This window comes from Biomphalaria glabrata, chromosome 8 (assembly GCF_947242115.1).
Source record: "Biomphalaria glabrata chromosome 8, xgBioGlab47.1, whole genome shotgun sequence".
Lineage (NCBI taxonomy): Eukaryota > Metazoa > Mollusca > Gastropoda > Planorbidae > Biomphalaria > Biomphalaria glabrata.
Window position 1 is genome coordinate 31,528,978 of NC_074718.1, and position 22,801 is coordinate 31,551,778.

The 22,801-nt window shown below is 31.9% G+C and overlaps 1 protein-coding gene across 4 annotated transcripts in view; it reads left to right on the forward strand.

The window, feature by feature from the left end:
* LOC106067310 (uncharacterized) overlaps nucleotides 1-22,801 on the forward strand; it is a 31,581-nt gene that overhangs the window by 1,704 nt on the left and 7,076 nt on the right. The window contains exons 1-18 of one of the 4 annotated variants that reach the window (XM_056037867.1): nucleotides 5,314-5,414; nucleotides 9,332-9,624; nucleotides 10,220-10,375; nucleotides 10,577-10,702; nucleotides 11,497-11,646; nucleotides 12,360-12,663; nucleotides 13,063-13,216; nucleotides 13,703-13,813; nucleotides 14,625-14,722; nucleotides 14,873-14,984; nucleotides 16,326-16,522; nucleotides 17,176-17,367; nucleotides 17,730-17,963; nucleotides 18,353-18,488; nucleotides 18,777-18,942; nucleotides 19,726-19,841; nucleotides 20,100-20,185; nucleotides 22,307-22,473. In XM_056037867.1, the coding sequence (XP_055893842.1) occupies nucleotides 9,534-9,624; nucleotides 10,220-10,375; nucleotides 10,577-10,702; nucleotides 11,497-11,646; nucleotides 12,360-12,663; nucleotides 13,063-13,216; nucleotides 13,703-13,813; nucleotides 14,625-14,722; nucleotides 14,873-14,984; nucleotides 16,326-16,522; nucleotides 17,176-17,367; nucleotides 17,730-17,963; nucleotides 18,353-18,488; nucleotides 18,777-18,942; nucleotides 19,726-19,841; nucleotides 20,100-20,185; nucleotides 22,307-22,473 (2,596 nt within the window). In that variant the 5' untranslated portion in view covers nucleotides 5,314-5,414; nucleotides 9,332-9,533. The other 3 variants (XM_056037866.1, XM_056037864.1, XM_056037865.1) reach the window with 3 other exon arrangements.

Below are 22,801 nucleotides of genomic sequence, written 5' to 3' on the forward strand. Positions count from 1 at the left end.
TTATCCACAATTATTTTGAGCCGTACAGAAAAGTAATAAAAGACTTACATTTGTGTTACGCTTGATAAAGCTTTTCCACTGGAAAGTCATCTGATTTCCGTGTGTAATAAAATGGGCATGTAATCACTGTCCATTTCATTACACACAATTTTTATCCCCATAAAATCATTTTGATTTAACATAGATCTAGTTGTCAGCTTTGTGGCTTAGTTCTTAATTTTTTTTTACTTTGTGGAAATGATTTTATCACGGTACTTGACTATGCACAAAAATAATATGACTTCTGATGGCTATAGTGAAATGATTTTATCACGGTACTTGACTATGCACAAAAATAATATGACTTCTGATGGCTATAGTAGCTACTTTCTAAATAGGGCTTCGTGATACAACACCCTTAATTCATCCTTACTACCATTGCTCGGGAAGCATCTCGCATTTCTTCCACGTATCTGGTAATATAATCTTGATTCAGTTGAACATTTCTTCTCCGTTAGTAGGCCTGTATGATGAGGAGACGCGGTGGGAGAGTGGTAAAGCGCTTGGCTTCTGAACCGTGTTCCCTGGATTCTAATCCTGGTAAAGACTGGTATTTTTAATTTCGGGGTCTTTGGGTGCCACTGAGTCCACGCAGCTCTAATGGGTACCTGACATAGTTTGGGAAAAGTAAAGGCGCATCGTCGTTGTGCTGGCAACATGACATCCTCGTCAACCGTGCGCCAAAAAAAAAAAGAAAACAACAAAAAACAGATAACCTTGATAACCTTGACATCATCTGCCCTCAAGATCGCAAGTTCAGAAAGGGGAACTAGTATGTGCTGAGCAAGTCTTTTTAAATATTTTATCGTATGTGTAACTTTTTAATCCCAAAAAATACAGCTAATCCTGCGACAACTGTAGATCCTCCATTTGTAATGCATACACAGTGCAAAGTTTAAGACGATGAATTCATTCGTTCTCCACACTGGGAAAAAGATCTTTAATGCGTAGTGACAGAGTATTATTTGATAACTGTATACCTACATCTAGTTAAGTTAAGAACTCGTGACACCATGGCTTTGGCACATGGCTTAATAAATATTTTTTCAAAAGTATGGAAATATCCATAAAATGCAATGTGACCACTCAGACGATAAGATTGCCTTTCGTTGTCAGTATCAACCATTGTAATCATTGTCAGTGTGAACTTTTTTTTTTTAGTGATTCTTCTTGTCTCTTTGAAAATATGCATGTCGTTTCCTTTCTAATCAACGTGTTTCGTTTCAAAGTGTATTCGAATTTTTGCTCAAACCAAAGAACTGTTCGCAACTTTTTCTTAATATAAAATACACATTGGATTAGCCAATGCAGAACTTATTCTGTGTATTTTTAAATTTTAAAACTAATCTTGATAAATATATTATCTAAACAAGTAACATAAAAAGTTTTTTTTTTCTTTTAATCCATTCCTCCTTATCCTTATTGAATACAAATTTAATGTTAAGATGGTGTTACATTTTAAAAAAATAAAACGGTCAAACCAGAGTTTTCATTGTTTGGCAAATTAGGTAGCAATTTTTCGCCAAAAAACTCTTAGAAACTTTATAGGAAAATTATTAGAAGTTAGAGCCCTTTTCTTTTCTTATATATTACAGACATTAATTCAAAAAAAAAAGATAATTACGTCCTTACGAATTTCATGTGTCAATCTAGTTATGCATGTTAATCAATGACTTAAAACTCTGCTAAGTCGTTGGTTTTCCTGGCTGCTTCAGGCAACCCATTCTATTCTCTAATGGCACTAGGGAAGAAGGAGCACTTGTTCTAGCGTATGGAAATAGAAATATCTCTAAATACTAGTCCAGCGTCCATCCACAACCCATGAAGAGTTTAAAAGCTAATGGGAGGGATGGTAAAAAATAATAATTTTTAAACATGTTTGTAAATAATGCTCGACAAGTACATTACATGGCATGCTGAAGACTGTACTTAGAACAGATCAAACTATTACAAGTGGGGAGAAATGCCATCAGTTTACTGTCCTTTTTTTTTTTACACTTTTAATATCGATGTTTAGCACGAAACTACGACAATGCTTTTGTTCAATTTCGATATATACTCGATCAGTTCAAAGTTCGTTGTGATGTTATTGTTAAGGGATTTTGTTCCGTTGCCAAGATGAGCTAATAAAATCAATTTTTAGTCTATTGTGTGCATTTAAATCACGGCCTACTAGCGTCAAGGAGAAACAGTTTGGGAAACACTGGTGTTTCAAATTGAATGTAGGTATCGTACGGTGTTTAAAAAAAAAAGAAAGTTGTATTGCGTTGCGTATTGTGCTACACGACTGTGGACATAGTCCTCTGATATTACCACATATAGAGCTACAACTGCACGTAGTGTAAGTCTCTTTCTTTCTTTTTTTTTTTTCAGTAAAACAAATAATTGGAAGCCGATCAAGAAAAAATGTTCTTGACGTACCTTTTTTTTTTTAAATATCAGTTTTATTTTTAAGTATTCATATTATATTCACATATAAATAAACCAGTTTTTTTTTTCAAACTTAGGGCTCGAAGAGCCTTCGGCTCAGCCCTTAGACATCAACAAGGCACATTATGCATATATTTTTTTCTAATTATCTGCAGTCCTCCGAAATGTATCAAATTCAGCATGCATGAATAACTTTTGCAATAAGTGTTTCCCAAACCGTGTTCTGCGGAACACTAGTGTTCCTCGATGCCTGAATGGGTGTTCCACGAACTACTGAACAATTAACTAGTAGGCCACCACGCGAATTAATCTCTCTGAAAAAATAAGAATTTGCGAAGTGTTCCGTAAAGGTAAAAAGTTCAGGAAACACTGCTCTATATAATCTTCTCCGAGACACTCTCATATTTTCAACAGTCGATTCTTTATGGAACTGTCATGCCCTGATTATTAAAATTATACCGATAAGAATAATAATAAATTAAAAAAAAACTTTACTGTTTGAAACTATTTGAGGACCACTGAAAACAAAGCTTTGCAGATCTGATGTGTAAATTTAGGCCAGTGCGTGGGAAACAGTATTTGTGAAGGTCATTCTTTAAGTAAGCTACAGTTGACAGAGCCCATGAGGATAATGAATGGTTTAGATGACAGGTTATAATTACCTTCATTACGGCAACAAAGACTTTTCGTCTCATTAAAGTCGCTATAGTCGTAGTGCAAGCTATTTGTCTGAAAGTAGGACAACAAAATACTTGGTCTATCTTGACACCCTACTGAAGTAACACACGAAAAAAAAACAACAACAACAGGGAAATAGATATATGTATAATTACTTAATGATTGTAATGTCTTCGGTTCCGAAGATTTAGGATGTGTGCAGTGTTTCACATGATTACGCATACTCATTTGAGACCGACATATTTTTCCTCAACTGATACAGATAAAAAGCCGGGGATCTATTTAGCTTGTCTTTACGTCTTCTGCGCATGTCTTCAATAAGGACTTTTCTTTTGGGCCTCGTTGAGATGTCTAAAAGGTTCGAGATAAAACGAATCCCTTTTACGAATCTCTGACCCGAGAAAGGATTTTATCCCGTGGCCTCGATGAAAGATTGGCCCTCACTGACCCTTCTGTCTGAAGGCCCCCAACAACTAGATGATCATTTAATCACAACCGTTTGATCATGGGTCAAGGTGCCTTGTGCCAATGCAATGAGTTCCCAATCCCATGCGAAGCCGGAGGCTGAGTCCACGAAGGGGACACTTCATATTCCTTTAGCGTTCCGTGTGTGTGTGTGGGGGGGGAACACCGCCCGTATAGACCCCGCAGTGGAACGGTGCAATGGATGCGGACGGCTAGTGTGCTATCCCACTGGAGGCCCTGTTTGCTCTCGTTCTTAGCCTTTCCGCCACCCAGGGTGGACGTTTCCACGAGCATATTGAAAAATAGATTAGTGTTGATTTCTTCAAATGCGAGTAAAATTGAAATTTTGACAATATTTTCCAGTCAACTTCCACTAAGGCTTCAAAAAACAAAATTCTCTTAATATCATGGAACCATTCAGGTATGATTTAAGCAGTTGGAATATTTGAACATATTAGAATATAGATCTAGAGTTATAATATAGAGCCAATAGATCTACAGGCTATATAATAAAGGTCTAAATTTTTTGAAAATATATAATAGTCTGCTATATGTATGTCTATCAAAATAGATATGTTATAGCCTAATTTGTCATTCTACTAGATCTAGATTATTCTATGGCATTTTACGTCTCGAGAGAGGACCTTTTCCCTTTGCAACTTCTTGTGTGACTAAAGAGGCCAATCCTTGATACACAGCTGCGGTCGCAGGTTGGGCATATGTAATCACAAGGCGTCGTTGTATTTTCTCCCTTCTTTCTGCTTCTGTTGTGTATGGCAACTGCAATCAGAGACCCTTACTTTACGCGCGCTCTCTCTCTCTCCATGTAGATCTATCCAGTGCTACTTTTTCCCTGCTAGTGTCGATTCTGAAGAGCTTCATGTTGCGTTTGCATACATCCGTATACCGTAAAAGTGGGCGACCAGCGGCTCTCCTGCCTTCTATTAGATCGCCATACAGAATGTCTTGTGGAAGTCGACCTACTGGAATTCTATGAACGTGGCCAAGCCAGGGAAGGCGTCTGCTGCTGATAACAGAGTGGACGTCCTGGCACCCTACTCCTCGTAGCACTTCCTCGTTGGTTATTTTATCTTGCCACCTTATTTTAAAGATCCGCCGTAGGCATTGGAGGTGGAAGACATTCCGCTTTTTTTCCTGCCAAGAGTAGGTTGACCATGTTTCACTTCCGTATAGCAAAGTGCTCATCACACAGGTCCGGTAGACTAAGGCTAGATTCTAGATTATACTTAATTATGAGATTAGTCTATCAATAACAGTGAAAGCCTACAATGGGAATGTAGAGGTCTATAGGCCTAATGAAAAATCTGACATAAAGCAATAACTTCCATCACAATGATCACATAAAAGATAAACATGCGGCAAAGTGACAGATTTAGAATAGATAAAAAGATTCTAATATATATCTAGATTCATACAGCAAATCAAGTAAAACAAGAACTCGTTAAAACAACATTCTAAGTATAGGCCTATAGGTCTAGATTAGGTCTAGATCTAGATCTATCTCATATTTTATAGGCGTATATATATATTAATAGACTCTTTTAGATAGTCTAGATCTATCTAGATATAGAATCTAGAGGAATCCATGAATCACTTTCAAATGAGACCATGTGCATGGTTTTCGACAGAGCTCACGCGCGCCTCTGGCAAACTCGTGTGTTATTTGATTCACCACTCGCCTCTCTTTTCCATGTAAACGTAACGTCTCCTCTTTGTCGTCTGCTGGTCGCGGCCTCGACAGTTAAACCATGTTAAACTAAAAATACGAATTCTAAAATCAGGTGATTATTGGGGACAGCAACGTTTAGCCCACAAGCAAAACATTAACTCATATAGATCTAGAGGTCTAGACCTTCTAGATCTAGTCTAGAGACTAGAGACAAGTGTCACTAGTCAATCTAAACTATTTTACTAGATCTAGATCTAGATCTATTTTATACAATAAATGAATAATTATTAATTGGTAAGCTTAACTTAACTGGTCTTAATTAACGTAAGTGGTCAGAAGCAGAATCAGTAAGGCAGTGAGGTATCTAGACTATTCTAGACTAATCTTAGATCTAGAGTAGATAATGTAGATCTAGAATAATCTAGATCTAGATTCTATATATTATAGCCTATATAATCTACTAGATTCTAGATCTAGATTGTAAGTAGATTTTAGTAGATCTAGACATATATAGAGTAGTTTATGCTATTCGGACACCTATAGGTATAGGCCCAAATTTGAAAGTTTGACTTTGACAGCGCATTATTTTACAATGGTTTGACATAGAAAAGAAAATGAAGTATCAAAATCTTCTTTAGTTAAAGGAGAATAAGGATGACTACTTATATTTGTTCCCCAAACCTATATTTGTTATTATATTTAAGGTCAAAGAGGCCTTGTGGTTTCATTTAATTCGGACACATTTGACCCACATTATTTGATTCTGGACACCATAATTTATTTCGGACAGTCTCTATATTTAGGCATCAATAAACTCAGATTTTAATTCTATATTAACATTAACTAAATTTTAAGATCCCCAGGCATAGCCCCTCACATGAAATCATTATGATGTTTTCAAACTATGCATAAATAACACAAAAAATAAAAATATGAACACACTTATTCTACCAAAATTAGGTCACTGGAATAGTGATTTCTGCACCGACTTTTAGACTTATTTTATGTTTGTTTATTTTATGTGTGTTGAATGTTTGGGGTTTGCATGATTAGATGTGTGTTGAATGTTTGTGTTTTTTTTTTTGTTTATTAATTTAATAAATTTCTAATACAGATGATCTTTTGTAGTATAGTAGGCCCCTACAGGTTACGATAGCCATTCTTGCCTAACTGAATCCTCTATATTCTCTCTATATAGATCTAGATCTATCTAGTAGGTCTAGATCTAAGCATTTAACTTAATTCAATGTACCAAGCTCACTCCAAACATTTGCCCATTTATTCTCTATTAAAAAAAATAACAACAAACGAACAAATATAATATAAGATCATTTTTATTGATGTCCAAAACTGGCTGTCCGAAATAAATTTTGGTAAGAAAATCGTAATTTTATTCGGACACCGTTTTAATTTTTTTTTGTGTATAGAATTAGAAAACTTGGCTTATGAATCAAATAAATTAGCTCCAAAAACAGAATAAATATTGCCGGGCTCATTAGTATAGACTTAGCCAATCAAAAAATATAGTCTTAACTCTAGGAAGAGGTAAAGTCATCCGGGTAACATAGGAAAAAACAACAACCTGACTAACAAATTTGAAATTCGTTTTTCTTACATAAAAAGACAGCTAAATGGAAGGAAATTGTGTCAGAGTCATTGGAAAATGGACAAGCACATTATACAGCGCGCTAGTTTTATAATAAATATTAAAATAATTATTTAATGACCACAAAAAAACAGGGAATGTCCGAATTCATGTAATGTCCGAAATAAATAAACTACTATATATGATACTCATCATACTGACATAGATCAAATAGATGAAGAGATTAATCAGATTTTCAAGAGATCTATAATATTATTGATCTAGCCCTAGCCGCTAGCCCTATATTCTATATTATTATTATCATTATAATAGTAGGGAACTAGATCTATATCTATAGAATACTATAGATAGGTCTACTAAGATAGAGTCTTTAGAATATTTAGATCTATCTAAAAAACTATTTTATAATTATAGTCTATACTGAGACTGACTGAGTATATATTAATACGAATTCGCCATAGTCATAGTAATAATAATATATATTAAAATATATATTAAAATATATGTTTAGTTATATACTCAGTATAGTCAGTATAGATAATATCTAGATCTATGTCAATCTATGATCTCTAGAGGGCATTCTACTTCTAGTTCTAATTCTAGGCCAAAGTATATAATATATCTACTAATCTAGTTGAGTACTAGTATTAATTATCTAGATTCTAGATGGATTTTATATTATAATTATTTTAAGAGTTCTATCTAGAGTCTAGAGATCTATCTAGACTAGATTCTAGAGTAGTTTATATATAATATATAGACTATGCTATTCAAAGACCTATAGGCCAAAAATTCAAAGTTTGACTTTGACGACAGCGCATTATTTGATAATGGTTTGATGTAGAAAATAAAATGAAGTATCAAATTCTTCTTTAGTTTAAGAAGAATAAGGACGACTACTTATATTTTTACCCCTAACCTATATTTGTTATTATACTTAAGGTCAAAGGGCCATGTGTTTTCATTTAATTCAAACAAATTTTGTCACACTTAATTTGATTTCAAACACCAAAATTTATTTTAAACAGTCTCCATATATTTTGGCATCAATAAACTCAGATTTTGCCAAGGCTTTATAATGTTTAATCACGAAACAATATTTAATTGTATTCTTGTAATATATATACATTTCTCCAGATTATTGAAATACAAATGAATGAAATTTTATCTTTGACTAGCATTTATTTACTTTTCTATTTAGTATTTACTATATTCATATTTATGTGACCATTTGAAAAGCATGGAGGAGCAGTAGTAGAATACATTGTTACAATAGTGTTGGGACTGTCTTGTTTCTGTTTCACCAGACCAGGAATTCTTGGGACAGTCTTCGCAGGATGATAACCCATGTCATGTACCGCATAAAGTCTCCTTGCTGTATTTAGACCTGATAACTAATAGGCTGGAAAACTCATGTTTCACAAAAAAAATACTATTGAAAATGGAAGAAATGGCACAACTTAGACTGCAAACACTTGATCCAGATTTGTTTAACTGATATTGAAAAGAAATCATTAGTCTATGTAACATCTTCAATTTTGACTTTGAATGGACTTCTGGCATGTGCAAACCTGAGGTCAGATAGATTTGCACCTGGAAATTTTAATTTCTCAGGTTCAATGTCATTTTCCTCATAGAGCTGAGCAGGTAAGATTGGCAACATGTAAACTTGTTTGCCAATCTGAAGTTTCATTTGGAAGGATCTGATTTTTTTTTTCAGGCAAATCAGAGCATGTTGCATTAGATCATTGCAGTGATGTTTTACATTGCTTCTTGTAATTTTTGTGGAAGTGTTTTCATTACTTACATTCGTCGATGAACCACACAGTGAGTTCTGTTGACATTTGGTGACTCATTTTTTACGAAATGTTGAAATCCTGACCACCATACTAGAAAACATGGAGCACCCTCTATGCAGACACGGCTAATATTTTTCAAAGCGACTTTTTGCTATACATTTCAAAAGTTTATAAAAGAGAAACTCGTTCTTAAAATACAAAGAACTGGGTATCCTTGTCGACAAAGTTTGGATGTTTGCAAATCAAAATGACATTACTGTTAAATGGGCTTATAGAACTTTATTGAATTATTATAAACGAAATAGCATTTTAATTATGTCAGGACGTCACCACAGAAATATAATATATATGATTCCGAAATGATTTAATGCTGTGTTATGCATTAATTTACATTAATTTAAACTGTTAAAAATATTTATACTGTGACAATGAAAATGTTTGAAATAATTTTATTTTTGATACAGTTGTCGATCCTCCTTCCAATAGAAAAACTTTGTAAGTCTGGAATCTAATTTAGATGGACGATTTAGAGTCTAGACACTTTAATTCTATAGAATCTAGTTTTATAAATCTAGATTCTAAAATAATCTCTAATTTAAAATATTGCTTCCTTTCCATTACCAGTGTTGAGAGTGTCCTAGAGTCTACATTTTGCTTCAAGACTAAGAAGAGCACTTAAGGCAAACTTAATACTTGAAGTAGATCTATCATCTAGAGTCTAGTTTTGAAGCAGATTAACAAGGAGCTAGATTCTATAGAGATCTATATAGATCAGCTAAGGACAGTAAAAAACAATAAAAAAAAACAACAACAAAGCAGCTTTATAATGGAATATGAATCTGTTGGTCTACTTCATGAACAGTTTGTAAAGCAAGCAAAATTAACACCTGATGCCATTGCTGTTGTTAGTCCTGATGGTATGATCTTTTTGGTCATTATATCATTTATGAATTAAAGGCTGATATAATTTTAAATTATAGATATATATAGATCTAGATAGACCTATGTAAAATTAGTTTCTTCCCTTTGAACTGGTTTGGTGTTTGGTACACATCCATGCCCATGGGGCTTAGACTTGTCTGAGGCTACACTTCAAATACATTTATCCCTTTAGCTATACCAGAGTAAAGGTTAGGGTTTTAGGGTGAAATAATCTTCATGCAGAAACGACATATTCAGTTTCAATAAATACATTATATTAGAGCTCTCTAACATTTTATTCATAATAAGTTTTTATTAATGTGTCTTATATGGCCAGTACATAGAATACCTGCATTTGCTTTCTCTGGCTATGTCAGATTGACAGAAACTAAAATTTAGAAATCATCAATTGATTGTCTTTACCTGACACAGACATAATTTTGAAAAGAACATCTATATTTGTTTTATATTATTATATTTATAGTTAGAATCTACATGCTTTTCCTCCAACCTAAATTGCAGAATGTTTTAATCTTCTCCCCCCTTCTCTCCCATGGCATTTGCTTTTCATTTGCTGCTTAAATTTTCTAGAAAATCAAAGTGTTACGTTTGCTGATTTGAACTCGTGGACAGACACATTGGCTATTATACTGCAGAGTCATGGAGTCAAAGCAGAAACCTCAGTTGGAATTTACCTGGAAAAAACCATCAACTTTGTTGCAACCTACATCGCTATTCTGAAAGCAGGTCAGTTGCCCAGTCCTCGTGTGATATTTTGTTAACATCTTTAATTATAAATATAGATTACTTTTTTTTGTTTTAATATACAGCTTGTGCTTGCTAGAGGGTTTAAGTATTCAAAATTTTTATAACATAGGCCATGTATTGCACTTTCTGTAAAATGCATTTTTTATCAAACATTAATTGAGTATATTATTTTCTTTTTAGGAGCTGGCTATCTACCTTTGGACACATCTTATCCCACTCCTATGCTAGAGTCTGTCCTTCAAGATGCCCAGCCTATAATTGTTTTAGCAAGTCCCGATCTTGCTCCTAGACTTGATACTTATCCTGGTAAATATTATAACTATTTACTTTCAAAGACACTTTAAAATAAAATGTAAAAAATTCTGACACATATTAATAATTGTAAATAATTAGCAAACCTAGAAATAAAAATCTAGCTAAACTTACTTTCTTAAGAGTTTATGGTCTGGCAAGCAATTGACAACAATATTGTTTACAGAGGTAATTACTTAATGACCTATGCAATATTTAACTCTTCATTCAAATACAGTGAAATCTTGAATAAAAATTCCAGCTGTACAAATGGTTTTTAAAGCCTGGGCCCCTCAATGGTATTATCAATCATACATCTCTTTCATCTTATAAGAGATCATAATCAACCTCTGAACAAAATTTACCATCAATAAATGAGGACTCAAATAAACAAAGATTTAGTGAAAAATTTAGTGAATTTAGTGTTTTACTTGGTCCGGCAGTGTTACATATATGCATGTTTTTCATATTTTCAATAAATGAGGAGCATTTAATTTGTTCAAAAAATGAAAGCTTGAATCTTTTGGATAACTAGTCTCTATCTTTCAATTTGTTTTCAAAGTATACTCTTTCATGGATGCTTTTCTTTCTTTGCATTTTGAGTAGATTAATTACACTGTTATAAAGAGCCAAAAAACACTACATACATTCTTAGTGATTGATAATGAATTACAGCATTGTGTTGTTTGACTAGTCCATGAAATTTGTGTAATATACCATTATTAAGCATTTATGCTTTTAAGTTTACAATTTAAGCTTTCCTCTTTGATAAATATGTAATCTTATATGTAAAAAAATGTTTCTTTTAGCTAAGCAAGTTCTGGTACTAGATGAGGGTTGGCAAACCAGGTTCAGTGAGGAGAATCAGAAGAATAATGCCACACTCCAAGACCCTCTTACTGATTTAGATAGTCTGGCTTATGTAGTCTACTCATCGGGTACTACAGGAAAACCAAAAGGTAAAAAAAAACATTTTTTTTTTAAAAGTTCACTTATACTATATTTAAAGGTATATATAAAATTGTTTACATCCAGTGCATTAAACAAGTTTACCGGTCAAACTGGAATAAAATTATACTTACTGGTAGTGTGTGGATAAGGGTTTGGTTTTCATTCCAAAGTCTCTGTTGGGTACAGATCCTACTTGGCAATGAGATTTTTTCTTATGATGTTAGTATTGAACTGAATACCCCACAATTAATTGAATGAATTATACATTTATAGGAACATAACACATTGCAGAAATTAATGACTGTTTGTGTTGATCATATTTCTTGAGATAAATTTTTTCTCATTTAGAGTATTCCCATTATCTTTATTAATTTATAAACAAGCCCTAATGAAGCAATGCTCACTTAAGGTCACATATATGTATGTAAATATTTAAGATAATTAAGGTTCATTGCATCAAAGCTAAATTGTATCCAGTATGAATGCCTCCAAACCATTTCCATAACACAACTATACCCACTCAGTACGCCTAAACATCCTCTCTCAGGGGTATGTATATTTAAACCTAGAGGAATAACACTTTTTGTTCTCTCTATTTCAAGTCACACTTTAGGATGGGTCTGCACAAGCTAGAGCAATATTTCTCATTTATTGATATTTGTATTTTTGACTACATGACAAGAGATTAATTATATTTTTTGTCCAAATCAATTTAATCTAGGCATCACATGCCCACAACGTGGTGCTGTATACTCATACCACCATCGGCATACACACTTCCCTTACCAGGACAACCAGGAGAGGGAGGCCTGCAATATTTTCTTTGTTTGGGAGATGCTGCGTCCCCTCATGAAAGGAGTTCCCATGTACATCATGAGTAACAGTGTTGTGTATGACCCGCCCTTGCTTTGTGACTTTTTAGCCCAGAACAAAATTACAAGAATGCTTTTTACACCTAGTCTTCTAGAGACAGTTGTCAATACTATTCCACCTGAAACATTGAAGGAAAGCTTTAAAACTGTTCGGTAAAGGTTTTTTTTATATGTCATTTATTACCTTGAATACAAGTCTACAAATGTCAATCTATTTAAAGTTGTATTTTAAAAAAATGTTTTTCATATTTATGCTTAACCATTTTGACCAGTCTACAGTCTATAAGTAATTGAAATTTTGAGACTAGTATGCATCATTTGCATTCCTTCACATATTCTATACTCTACTACAACATGGAATAAAATAACTTGTGTATGCATTTTTTAAACTAACCATATTAGTCAGTTAAGTAATTCTATCAGTATATGCCTTCAGATAGATGTTATTGTTTACCTCCAATCAGCCTATTATGAGATGGTTTAGCTAATTACTTTTATTCCTTTTTAACATAACTGTATTTCTGTGAAATAATTTTTAATTACACTTTTCAGCCAGGTTTGGTTTTGTGGAGAGGTAGTAACCACATCATTGTTAGATCGGTGTATGACACACATGCCTTGGGTCAGATTTATCAACTTATACAGTATATCAGAATGTCATGATGTAGCGTGTGAGGACTTGAGTCAGTATTACAGGAATTTTAAGGTCATTGGCTGTTTTGAAATATAGTACAAGTACAGATTTTTGGCCTAACCATTTTATTTATTGTAAATATCAAAATGTATATTTAAAATGTTATTACATTTACTAAAAAAACAAAGCAAAAATAAAAGAATAGAATTATTACAAATATAGTTAACTAGACTGCAGTTATTAAAAATTCCTGATGTTTTAATTTCAATGTATTGTGATAAATTTGAATGTCATTACTGGTTCTGTTTTTAACAAAAGTCAAATGTTTATTAGTGAACAAAAAACAAAATTTAGCTCCTCCCTGTTTTTCAAAGTTTTCATCTGAATCTCTAATAGTACAAGATTTTTTGTCCCCATTTTAATTAATGCTTAAGCAATTAATTTCTTTGGTTCTGAATTTTTCTGAACATTTTACCAATGAGTTTTTTTTTTGAGAAAAAATATATTAAATACAATTTCTATAAAATTGTATAATTGTATATAAACTGTCTTTAATAGGAGTCATTATTGGCCAGAAAGTTTTGTCCTGTTGGACACATTATGGAAGGTGTTGAGATCATTATCCTCAATCAAGACAACAAAGTTCAGCCAGTGGGCATGTCTGGAGAGGTATTCTATTCAAACAAAATCTTTTTTGTTTGGATATATTTTTGATAATACAAATTATGACACTGTTCCTGAATCTTTTTTATTTTATTTTTTTTAAATATTAAAATCAGGGGTGGGCACTTTACATATTGATTGCATCAAACTATCTAACATAATGTAATAGTCTTCCTTTTTGAAGGAATGTCTGTAAATTTACATAAACAGGAAATAAGTAGGTTAAATAAAACAACAAATGTAGTTAACTAGACTACATTTGTTAAAAATTCCTGATGTTTTAATTTCAATGTATTGTGATGAATTTGAATGTCATTACAGGTTCTGTTTTTAACAAAAGTATTTGAAAAAAAATGTTCCCTTGGCCAAAGTCTTCTCTATATCTGTTTGCTCCCTACCAGTCTTTGTTCTCTCCTACCCTCTCCATATCTGTGAGAGACACATTTTGGATTAAATTTGATGGTAGTAACTAGCTAGTCATTGTATGTTTGCATTGATAGTTTGTTCTAGAAAAATTGACTTCTGACATTATTGTGTTTGTTAATTTTAAAACTGCTTTAACAAATCCACTGTTTGACTTTGATATGAATTGGCTTATTGTTATAGACTTAGCTAATTTAAATTTGTTCCATTTTTACAACAAACCAGTTTACAGTTATTGACTATTGAAAGTATATTATAATTAAATGCTTTTAAATATTTTTATTATAAATGATAAATTTTATTATAATAAACATAAATAAAATTTGTATAAAATACTAACTATCCAAATTCAACATAGTGAAAGATAAATGATTTCTTTAATTAATTATTCCAGATTTATGTTAGTGGACCAACATTGGCAAGAGGCTATCTAAACAGGCCAGAAGTACAGAAACAAAGATTTGTTTATATGGATGTTGATGGCCAGCAAAAGTGAGAATGATAGTTATTTTAGAGCAGTGTTTGAAATTGAAAAAAAAAAAAAAAGTGATCTTTCAAAATTTATTTTCATGCTACCTTAAAATGATGCTAAAAACAACATAAATAAAATGAATAATGCATACCAATATTTTTTTAATTCAGACGAATGTACAGAACAGGAGATTGGGGCTATATGTTATCTGGTGGTAACTTAGAAATATGTGGGCGAGTTGACTCTATGGTCAAGATCAGAGGTTATTCTATTGAAGTACAGGTATTTACAAACCAACATTTCAGAAGGCTTGCTAAATGTGGTGAAAAAAGCAACTATTGTAAACATAATAATAGTTACATAGGTAGCAGTTTATTTTATATTTCTGATGCTCAATTTTATCATATGTAAAACAAGTTCATGTAGTTACAATAAAGCTCAGGCAGGATTCAACCCTTTGAACCCTGAGTTCCCTGCCCTTAATTCTCTATTTCTTAGAGTGTCTGAGATAAAAACTCACTAAACGTATGCACAAAAATAGACTCTGCTATTTAAAGTATGGGAGAAGGGGGGTTGGGTTTAAATCTAGGTGAATTTCAGGATTTTTAAGGGCACCCCTGAGTCCACCCAGCTCTAATGAGTACCTGAATTTGGTTGGAGAAAGTAAAGATGGTTGTTGTGCTGGCCACATGACACCCTGCTTGTTAACCATTTGTTAAAGAAACAGATGACCTCAACATCATCGCTAGGTCTGAAAGGGGAGCTTTACTTTCTTTCATTGATGTCTATGGTTCTCATGTCTCGCTTGTGGACATCTCTATAGGTCTTTCTTGGGAAACCATTGGGTCTGACTCCCTCTGCAAGTTCAGCATAATAATAATAGTAATAATAATAATCTTTATTGTCCATATGGAAATTTGTCTTACAATTTGTGCATTACACCAAACAAAAAACATTATAACTATAAGAAACCAAAGTGTTCATTCACACCAGACGCACTCATAATTTACATGTGACAAAGTTTATATCAGATTGTTCTTATTTAATGATTTGATTACCAGGGGGACAAAAGAGTGTTTGTGTCTGTTAGTCTTTGCCATCGGTGTCTTGTATGTCTTTTGTGATGGTAAAATCACAACTTCCTGACACAAAGGGTGAATCTTTATTTCGAGGATCTTGTTAGCTTTTTTATACATGTTTGTCTCAAACAACTTCCCAAATGGGGTTTGTTTTTTGCCAATGATTTTACCAGCAGCATTTAGGATTCTATAAAGTTTATTTTTATTTTTAATGCTCAGGATGTCTTTAGGAATTCTTCAATCCTGGCATGGGGGTGACATGTCCGAGCTTTCAATACATATATGTTGACCAGCTCTCACTACAATATATATATATATATAATGTAAAGAAATTTTTTGGGTTTTAGACCAATAGACCCGGGTGGCAGGGTCATGGACTTTTTATTTGCCGACTGATAAATGACTAATTGATATTGAGGGTTCAAAATATGATCTGAGACTTTGAAATAACATTTGTAGGATTTGACTGTATTTATTTTTAAAATTATATATATATATATATAATTTTCATAATTTTTCATTGATCGTAAATTGTCTTTTTTAGGCTGTAGAATCTTGCCTCCTCTCACTACCCATGGTCAAAGCTTGTGTTGTCCTAGTGAAAGGTGATGAAGGAGATGATAAATTTTTGGTGGCATACATTGTCAGTGAAAGGGAAACTACCAAAAAAGAAGTCCGTGCTGAGTTAAAAAAACGTTTGCCCTTTTACATGATTCCTTCCTATTTTTTGTTTCTTCAAAGGTAAGGCTCATGTTATTTCATTTTTCATTTAATTTCTTTGTTGTTCTTATTGTTTTTCTTTTCCTTGCAAATTTATATTGTATGTTATTGCAACTGAAGTGATGTATAATAATATTAATCACATTTTTGTTGGTCTGTTTTCCATGTTTCGGATGTTCATTCAGATTTGAAGATAATTACATCCTAGCACAAACTTTCCATTGTTAACTAATTTTTATAGCTATTTTAATATTTACAAAAAGTTACCTACAGTTTTTTTTTAGAATGTTCTGAAAATGAGAAAGAAGAGCAATTTAAAATTTTAGAACTAATGAGTAAATATCATTTTTAGAAATACATTTAAGAAAACCAGCATATGCACTATCAGGGCATTTGAAAAAGAATGCATTGTCTACTATTGACATTTTTGAATTAATCATTCGTCTTTATATTCATGGCTTGAATTCTCCAATTAATTTGCAAAGAAATTTTAAAGTATAACATGCAATAAGACAAAAATGGTTTATAAAGAAAATTTTCATCTTATAAAATTGAATACATGGCTAATAAAATGTCATGTGCTAATAGTCAAAATAAAAAAAAAGGAATACAGAAGAAAGGCATATACCCTTGCATATGGGATAATCTTAAACTCTAAAATGTTTCTATTTCAGTATTCCAGTAGTTGCTGCCACTGGTAAACTTGACAAGTCGGCTTTGCCTGATTTTAAATGCCAACAGTTAGAAGGTGTTGGTGCTGAGGGAAGACCATCCACAGTGACAGAGGTGGCTCTAGCTGAAATCTGGATAGAAGTTCTGCAGCTGAAAGAGGTTGACATTCAGGAAAGTTTCTTTGACCTGGGCGGGTGAGCAAACATCTTTGGACCATACATTTTCATCAAGGATTTCAAATAAACAATAATAAAAATAAAGCAAAAAAGTTATAGTTGCTTTGAAATTTCACATTTTGAGAACAAAAAAAATGTTGTTGTTTTTTCTACACACTCTATAAATTTCTTTTTTTTTATACATTTTTTTCTTAGTTATCATCATGTATTTAGACTATCTACATATGTGACTCACATGTTTAGTACATAAAACTGCAGTCATTATTCACTTTCCTAGCTGCTGATTTAAATGAACGATTAGTTATTGTGTGATTCACATAATTGTATGGACAGAAAGGTTTCATAGTTAATGAATAATTTTCTTTTTATCTTTATGGCAGACACTCTCTTATGGCCACAGAACTTCTACAGAGAGCTAGGAAAAAGTTCCAAGTCACTCTTGCTGTGAAAGATTTATTTCTCTACCCAACTATTTCCAGCCTAGCTAAGCTCATTGATGCTCGCCTGGCTAATAACAATGGATCGGAAGCCATCTCCAATGTTAATGGTGAGGCAACTGAACCAAAGATAGACCTTCATGCAGAAGTGACTAGACATGATCAAGGTGTCAGCAAGTATGTTACAAAACTAATGCATTTTCTAATTATCAATCTTTATTACTATATAAGACATTTCTTTTAATGTTGAGATGTAAATGAGAGGTACACTTCTTATTCAACTGTAACTACTACTGAACAAGTTTGGAGACCTTTTTCTGGATTTAGACTATTCCCAAGTTTAATCACTTCTTTTGGGTGCCTGACACCTATAGAAAAATAATTATGGGTGTTTAGATGTGAAAGTGATCACTGAATCAGGTGGTCATCTTTTATTCATGAAGCAGATTAATTTCTTTAAAAAAGTTGTACAAATATTAAATAAGTTTAACAGCATAATTGATCATTTTTGTGTTCATAAATTTATAATCAATTGTATAAATTCAATGCTTTCATTTTTTTTTAAGCCTTGACATGCAGCTGCGTGCATTCTGGCGCACATTTCAACATGGCCACCATTTCCACAGAGGTCGTGTTTTACTGACTGGAGCTACTGGATTTTTAGGAGCCTTTATACTAAAGGAACTTCTATTACATACAAAAGTAATATGTTTTTCCTTAAAAATCAATTCAAATTTGTTATCCTTTCTTGACAAATAAGTAAGAAAATAAATATATGTATTATAAACATATAAACATTTTTAAAACTAATATAGTTAGTTTACTTTCTCATTCCCATCACTGCTGAGGTCTATTTCCTAAACTTGTTAATGTGAAACTTTTATTAGTAAGATATATTGGATTAAAGCATTCAAACATAAAGTAATTTTCTATAAGTCTTCTCATTACCATCGAGCTACTAATAACTTGTTTACATTGAATGCTTTACAGTTAGTAGTCTATTGTCTGGTTAGAGAACTACCACAGAGATCTGCCATTGACAGAATTATAACTACACTAAGAAGCTATGGAATACTAGCAACTGACAAGACTACTGAAACTGAGGAGCAGGCTTTACTAGAAGAAGCCTTTATGCAAAGAGCAACACCTCTGAAAGGTACAGCCTACTTAAACTAGTGCTTTGGCTATGAAATGTTTCAAGATTTAGTTGTTCTTTTTTTTTTTATTTGAGACCTCTTTTCATCCAGTCTCTTGACATTATGTCATAGCACTGACAGGATAATTGGAGGCCCTAGGCGAAATAAATTTTGTGGCCCTAAATAGAAAATAAAAATAAACCACTGCACATTTGATGTATTTTTTACTAGCTTTTGAGAAAAAGTTGATCTTTAGTTCTGTCAGTGCATGGAGTAATCCTGGATGCTACCACCACATAGAAACATGACATGATGGTCACAGCTTTGGACAAATCTTTGTTTCTCTAGTCAAAGTCTTTGTTCCTCTGTATGGCATTGATCTTAGTAAGTCATGTATAGAAATGGAGGATCCAATAAATGAATAATTTAGACTGCCTTTTTCAAAAGATTGACATAATTAATTTTATTATGTCTTTGAAACTTTAAAACCTATTCGGGAGCTGCCTTTCTGATTTCAATCTTACAGTCTAAGATGCCTAGTCATGATATACAAATTTGAATGTGACATTTATATAGATACATTCTTTCTATGTGATAAATGCAGCCTTTCCAATTTATTTCCTTTATAAGATAATACATTTATATCAGTTAAGTAGCAAAGGTGATCATACATTTCATTTAAACTACTGTGCAACTGTTAAAGATTTTATTTGCAACTGTAAAGTTTTTTTTTACAAGATTCAGTGCAGGAACCCTCAGATAAAGATTTTGACATAAATTCAGCACAAGTGTTCTACTTACAGGCAATGTTTCTTTGTTGCGACTTGGTCTGAGTGAAGAAGACTACACTTATCTCTGCACAGATATTGATTTTGTTATCCACTCTGCTGCATCAGTTAACTTGGCTTATCCTTACAGTGTAAGTTGTAAAGATACATCTTTATCTCAGAGCTAATTAATGAAATGCTGTGTTCTTTAGATGTTATAGCTAATAGATATATAAACAAGAACATGTATTTTTTTCTTATCTTTTGAAGCTAATAGATAACTTTCTTTTTAGTTCATATTTGTGTTTTTTTAGTGTTAAAGATTTGTTTATATGTTCATTTCTGAATATTACATGTTTTCCAATTATATAAATATAAACATATTTTTCTTTTAAATTTATCCCCCTCAGGCATTGCATGGCCCTAATGTAATGGGAACTGCCAATATAATACAATTTGCATCAACAGGAAAAGTAAAAGCTTTACACTATATAAGGTTGGAATTGAATTAACCTTTTGATATTATAACTAATACCTATAAAACTAAAAGTTTAATATTTTAAAAATTAAAATTGTTAAATAAATTTTTATACTTATTTTTATAATTAAAATTTTGTTTTACTGCTCAAAATTAATTGTTATATGCACTGATATTTCAAAATATGTTTACATATATATTTTTAAAGGCTAATGATTTTTACAAAAATGTTTAAAAATTCTAAAATTTTTCAATCCTTACTTTGCATAATTGCCAATAAATGTTGCAGTTAATTCTGAAATATAGGTATTAATTTAAAAATTATATTCTGTTGAAAGAAACTGCTAATGTCTTGTTAGGTCTATTTTTTTTTATTCTTTTATATAATTGTAAGAAAGAACAATCATTGATTTGTATATGTTATGCTGTTACATCATTGAAGATGGCTGTTTCTCAAAGAGCCAAGTATGTACAAATTGCAAAGGATACACTAGTTCACTGCTTCTTTTCATAATAGGCAAGATAAAAGCCATTGGCAAAGCATCAGAACAAACACGTGTTACTTGCTGTGTTCTTTTTTTTGTTTTCATCTTATGAAAGTAAACTTCTTTCATTCATTATGTTAACTACTCGGCAGAATATTCGAGACAAAAATTCTCTAATGATTGTTTGCATCACTGGAATAAGTGTATTCCAAAACTATGGCTTGGAATTTGTTTTGTTTATGAACTTTATTGAAATTTCTAGTTGACTGAGGAAGTGCTGTGTACAAATGTTTTGTGAATGATTATGAATAAATATTCATTCTACTTACATGGTCATCTCATTGACTGTCTCTCTTTATTGAAGAATGGTATGTTTTGATCACTAAATGCAATATTGTTTTTGAAAAAAATTAAAGTGACAGTATTTCAGTGCATTTTATGATCATGTTCTATATTCCAGTATTTTCATTTTAATATGATAAATCTTTATACATTTTGAATGTAAAAATAGCTATACTTTTTTGTTGTGACTATGCCATTAAATGTAGACATAGAAATACAGGTTGATTCTTTATAAAGACAAAAATGAATTATCAGGTTGATATTACTGTTGCAGATCATACAATGGTATAATGATGGTATCTTTTCAAATTTTCTAGCATCATCTCCTTAGCAACAATGTTAATCGAATCCATCACTAAATAGTGTTCTAAAGGCGATTTTAAAATAATTGTTTTAATCCATTTAAAACAACAGGAAAACTAAATTATATTATTCTTTTGTTTGTAAAGGATTGAAACATCTTTTGCACAGGTATATTTTTTAAATTACTCAAAGTTTCCCTTTTATATTTTCATTGTGTTCATTTTCTATTCTGTCATTAAACAAGATCTTACAACCTGTAAACCTGCATAGAATGTAATTTTTTTTATTATATACTTTTAAGGCCTAATTAAGCATGTTGAATTTCATATTTAAATTATACTAAAATGAAGAACATTTTAAGTCATATATATTTATTATATTCCTTTCTAAATGTGAACTGAATTTTTAAAAAATATTTCATTATCATATTTAAAAAAATATTACACAGAACTTGCATTCTTTTTTTTTACAAAATTTGTCTGCAAACTTAACATTTTTCTTACACTTAGAATTTTTTTTAATACAAAGGAAAACTAAAACTATTTTACATGTTTTTCTGAGAAAAGTATTTTAAATTTAGTTATAACTTTAGTGATCTGTCAAAATCTAATCAACCATATAGCTTTTTTTTCACTTTTAACATTCTAATTTACACCTTCCTTGACAAACCTTTATTGAACTAATCAGCATTAACTGTAGATATATATAAATATATATTTATATACATTTTTATGATAACTTTGTATTTGCATTTTTTCTTTGTGTAAGTTTTATATTTGTTTATTTTAAATTTCTATTTTAATAGTTTTTCATAAAGTGTTTTATTACACCTGTAGCAAAGGGAACAATATCAATTCATGTTCATTAATGATTGTTTTTGTAATCCAAATTATTAATAATGTTTACTTACTTTAAATTTTTATTTAATTATGTTTATTTAAAAAAAAACTATTCATTTAATATCTTTTTTTTTTACATTTCTTGTAATTATTTTCTCTTTTGTCTACAGCACCAATGGAGTTTTCCCTCATGGCACGACAAAATGTAGAGAGGATGCTGATGTGACCAAGTTTGCTGATAAACTTACAGATGGCTACTCGCAATCCAAATGGGTTGCTGAGCAATTGGTCTGTCATGCTAGGGACCGTGGTCTTCCTGTCACTATCTATAGGCCAGGTAAGAGCTAAAATATTTTCTAATGCTTAAATGAAAAGCTGAACTAATGGCAGTCAGCCAATCACGCCATTGTGATACAGTGTGATACTTCAAGTATTGATGAGGAAAATTAAATGAAATTGAGAAAGAAAGAAAAAACTGACCGGCTGGAAATGTGAGGATCCTGGATAAACTTGAGGGAAATCTCAACAAATTGTATGAGAATTGGAGGTGACTTTTAATTTTTAGGAGTGCTATGAAATCCTGTTTGTGGTTTGCTCCACCATGGTTATTAATGACATGTTCCAAGTGTCTGAGCTAATTATCGTATTCAAATGACTGACATAAG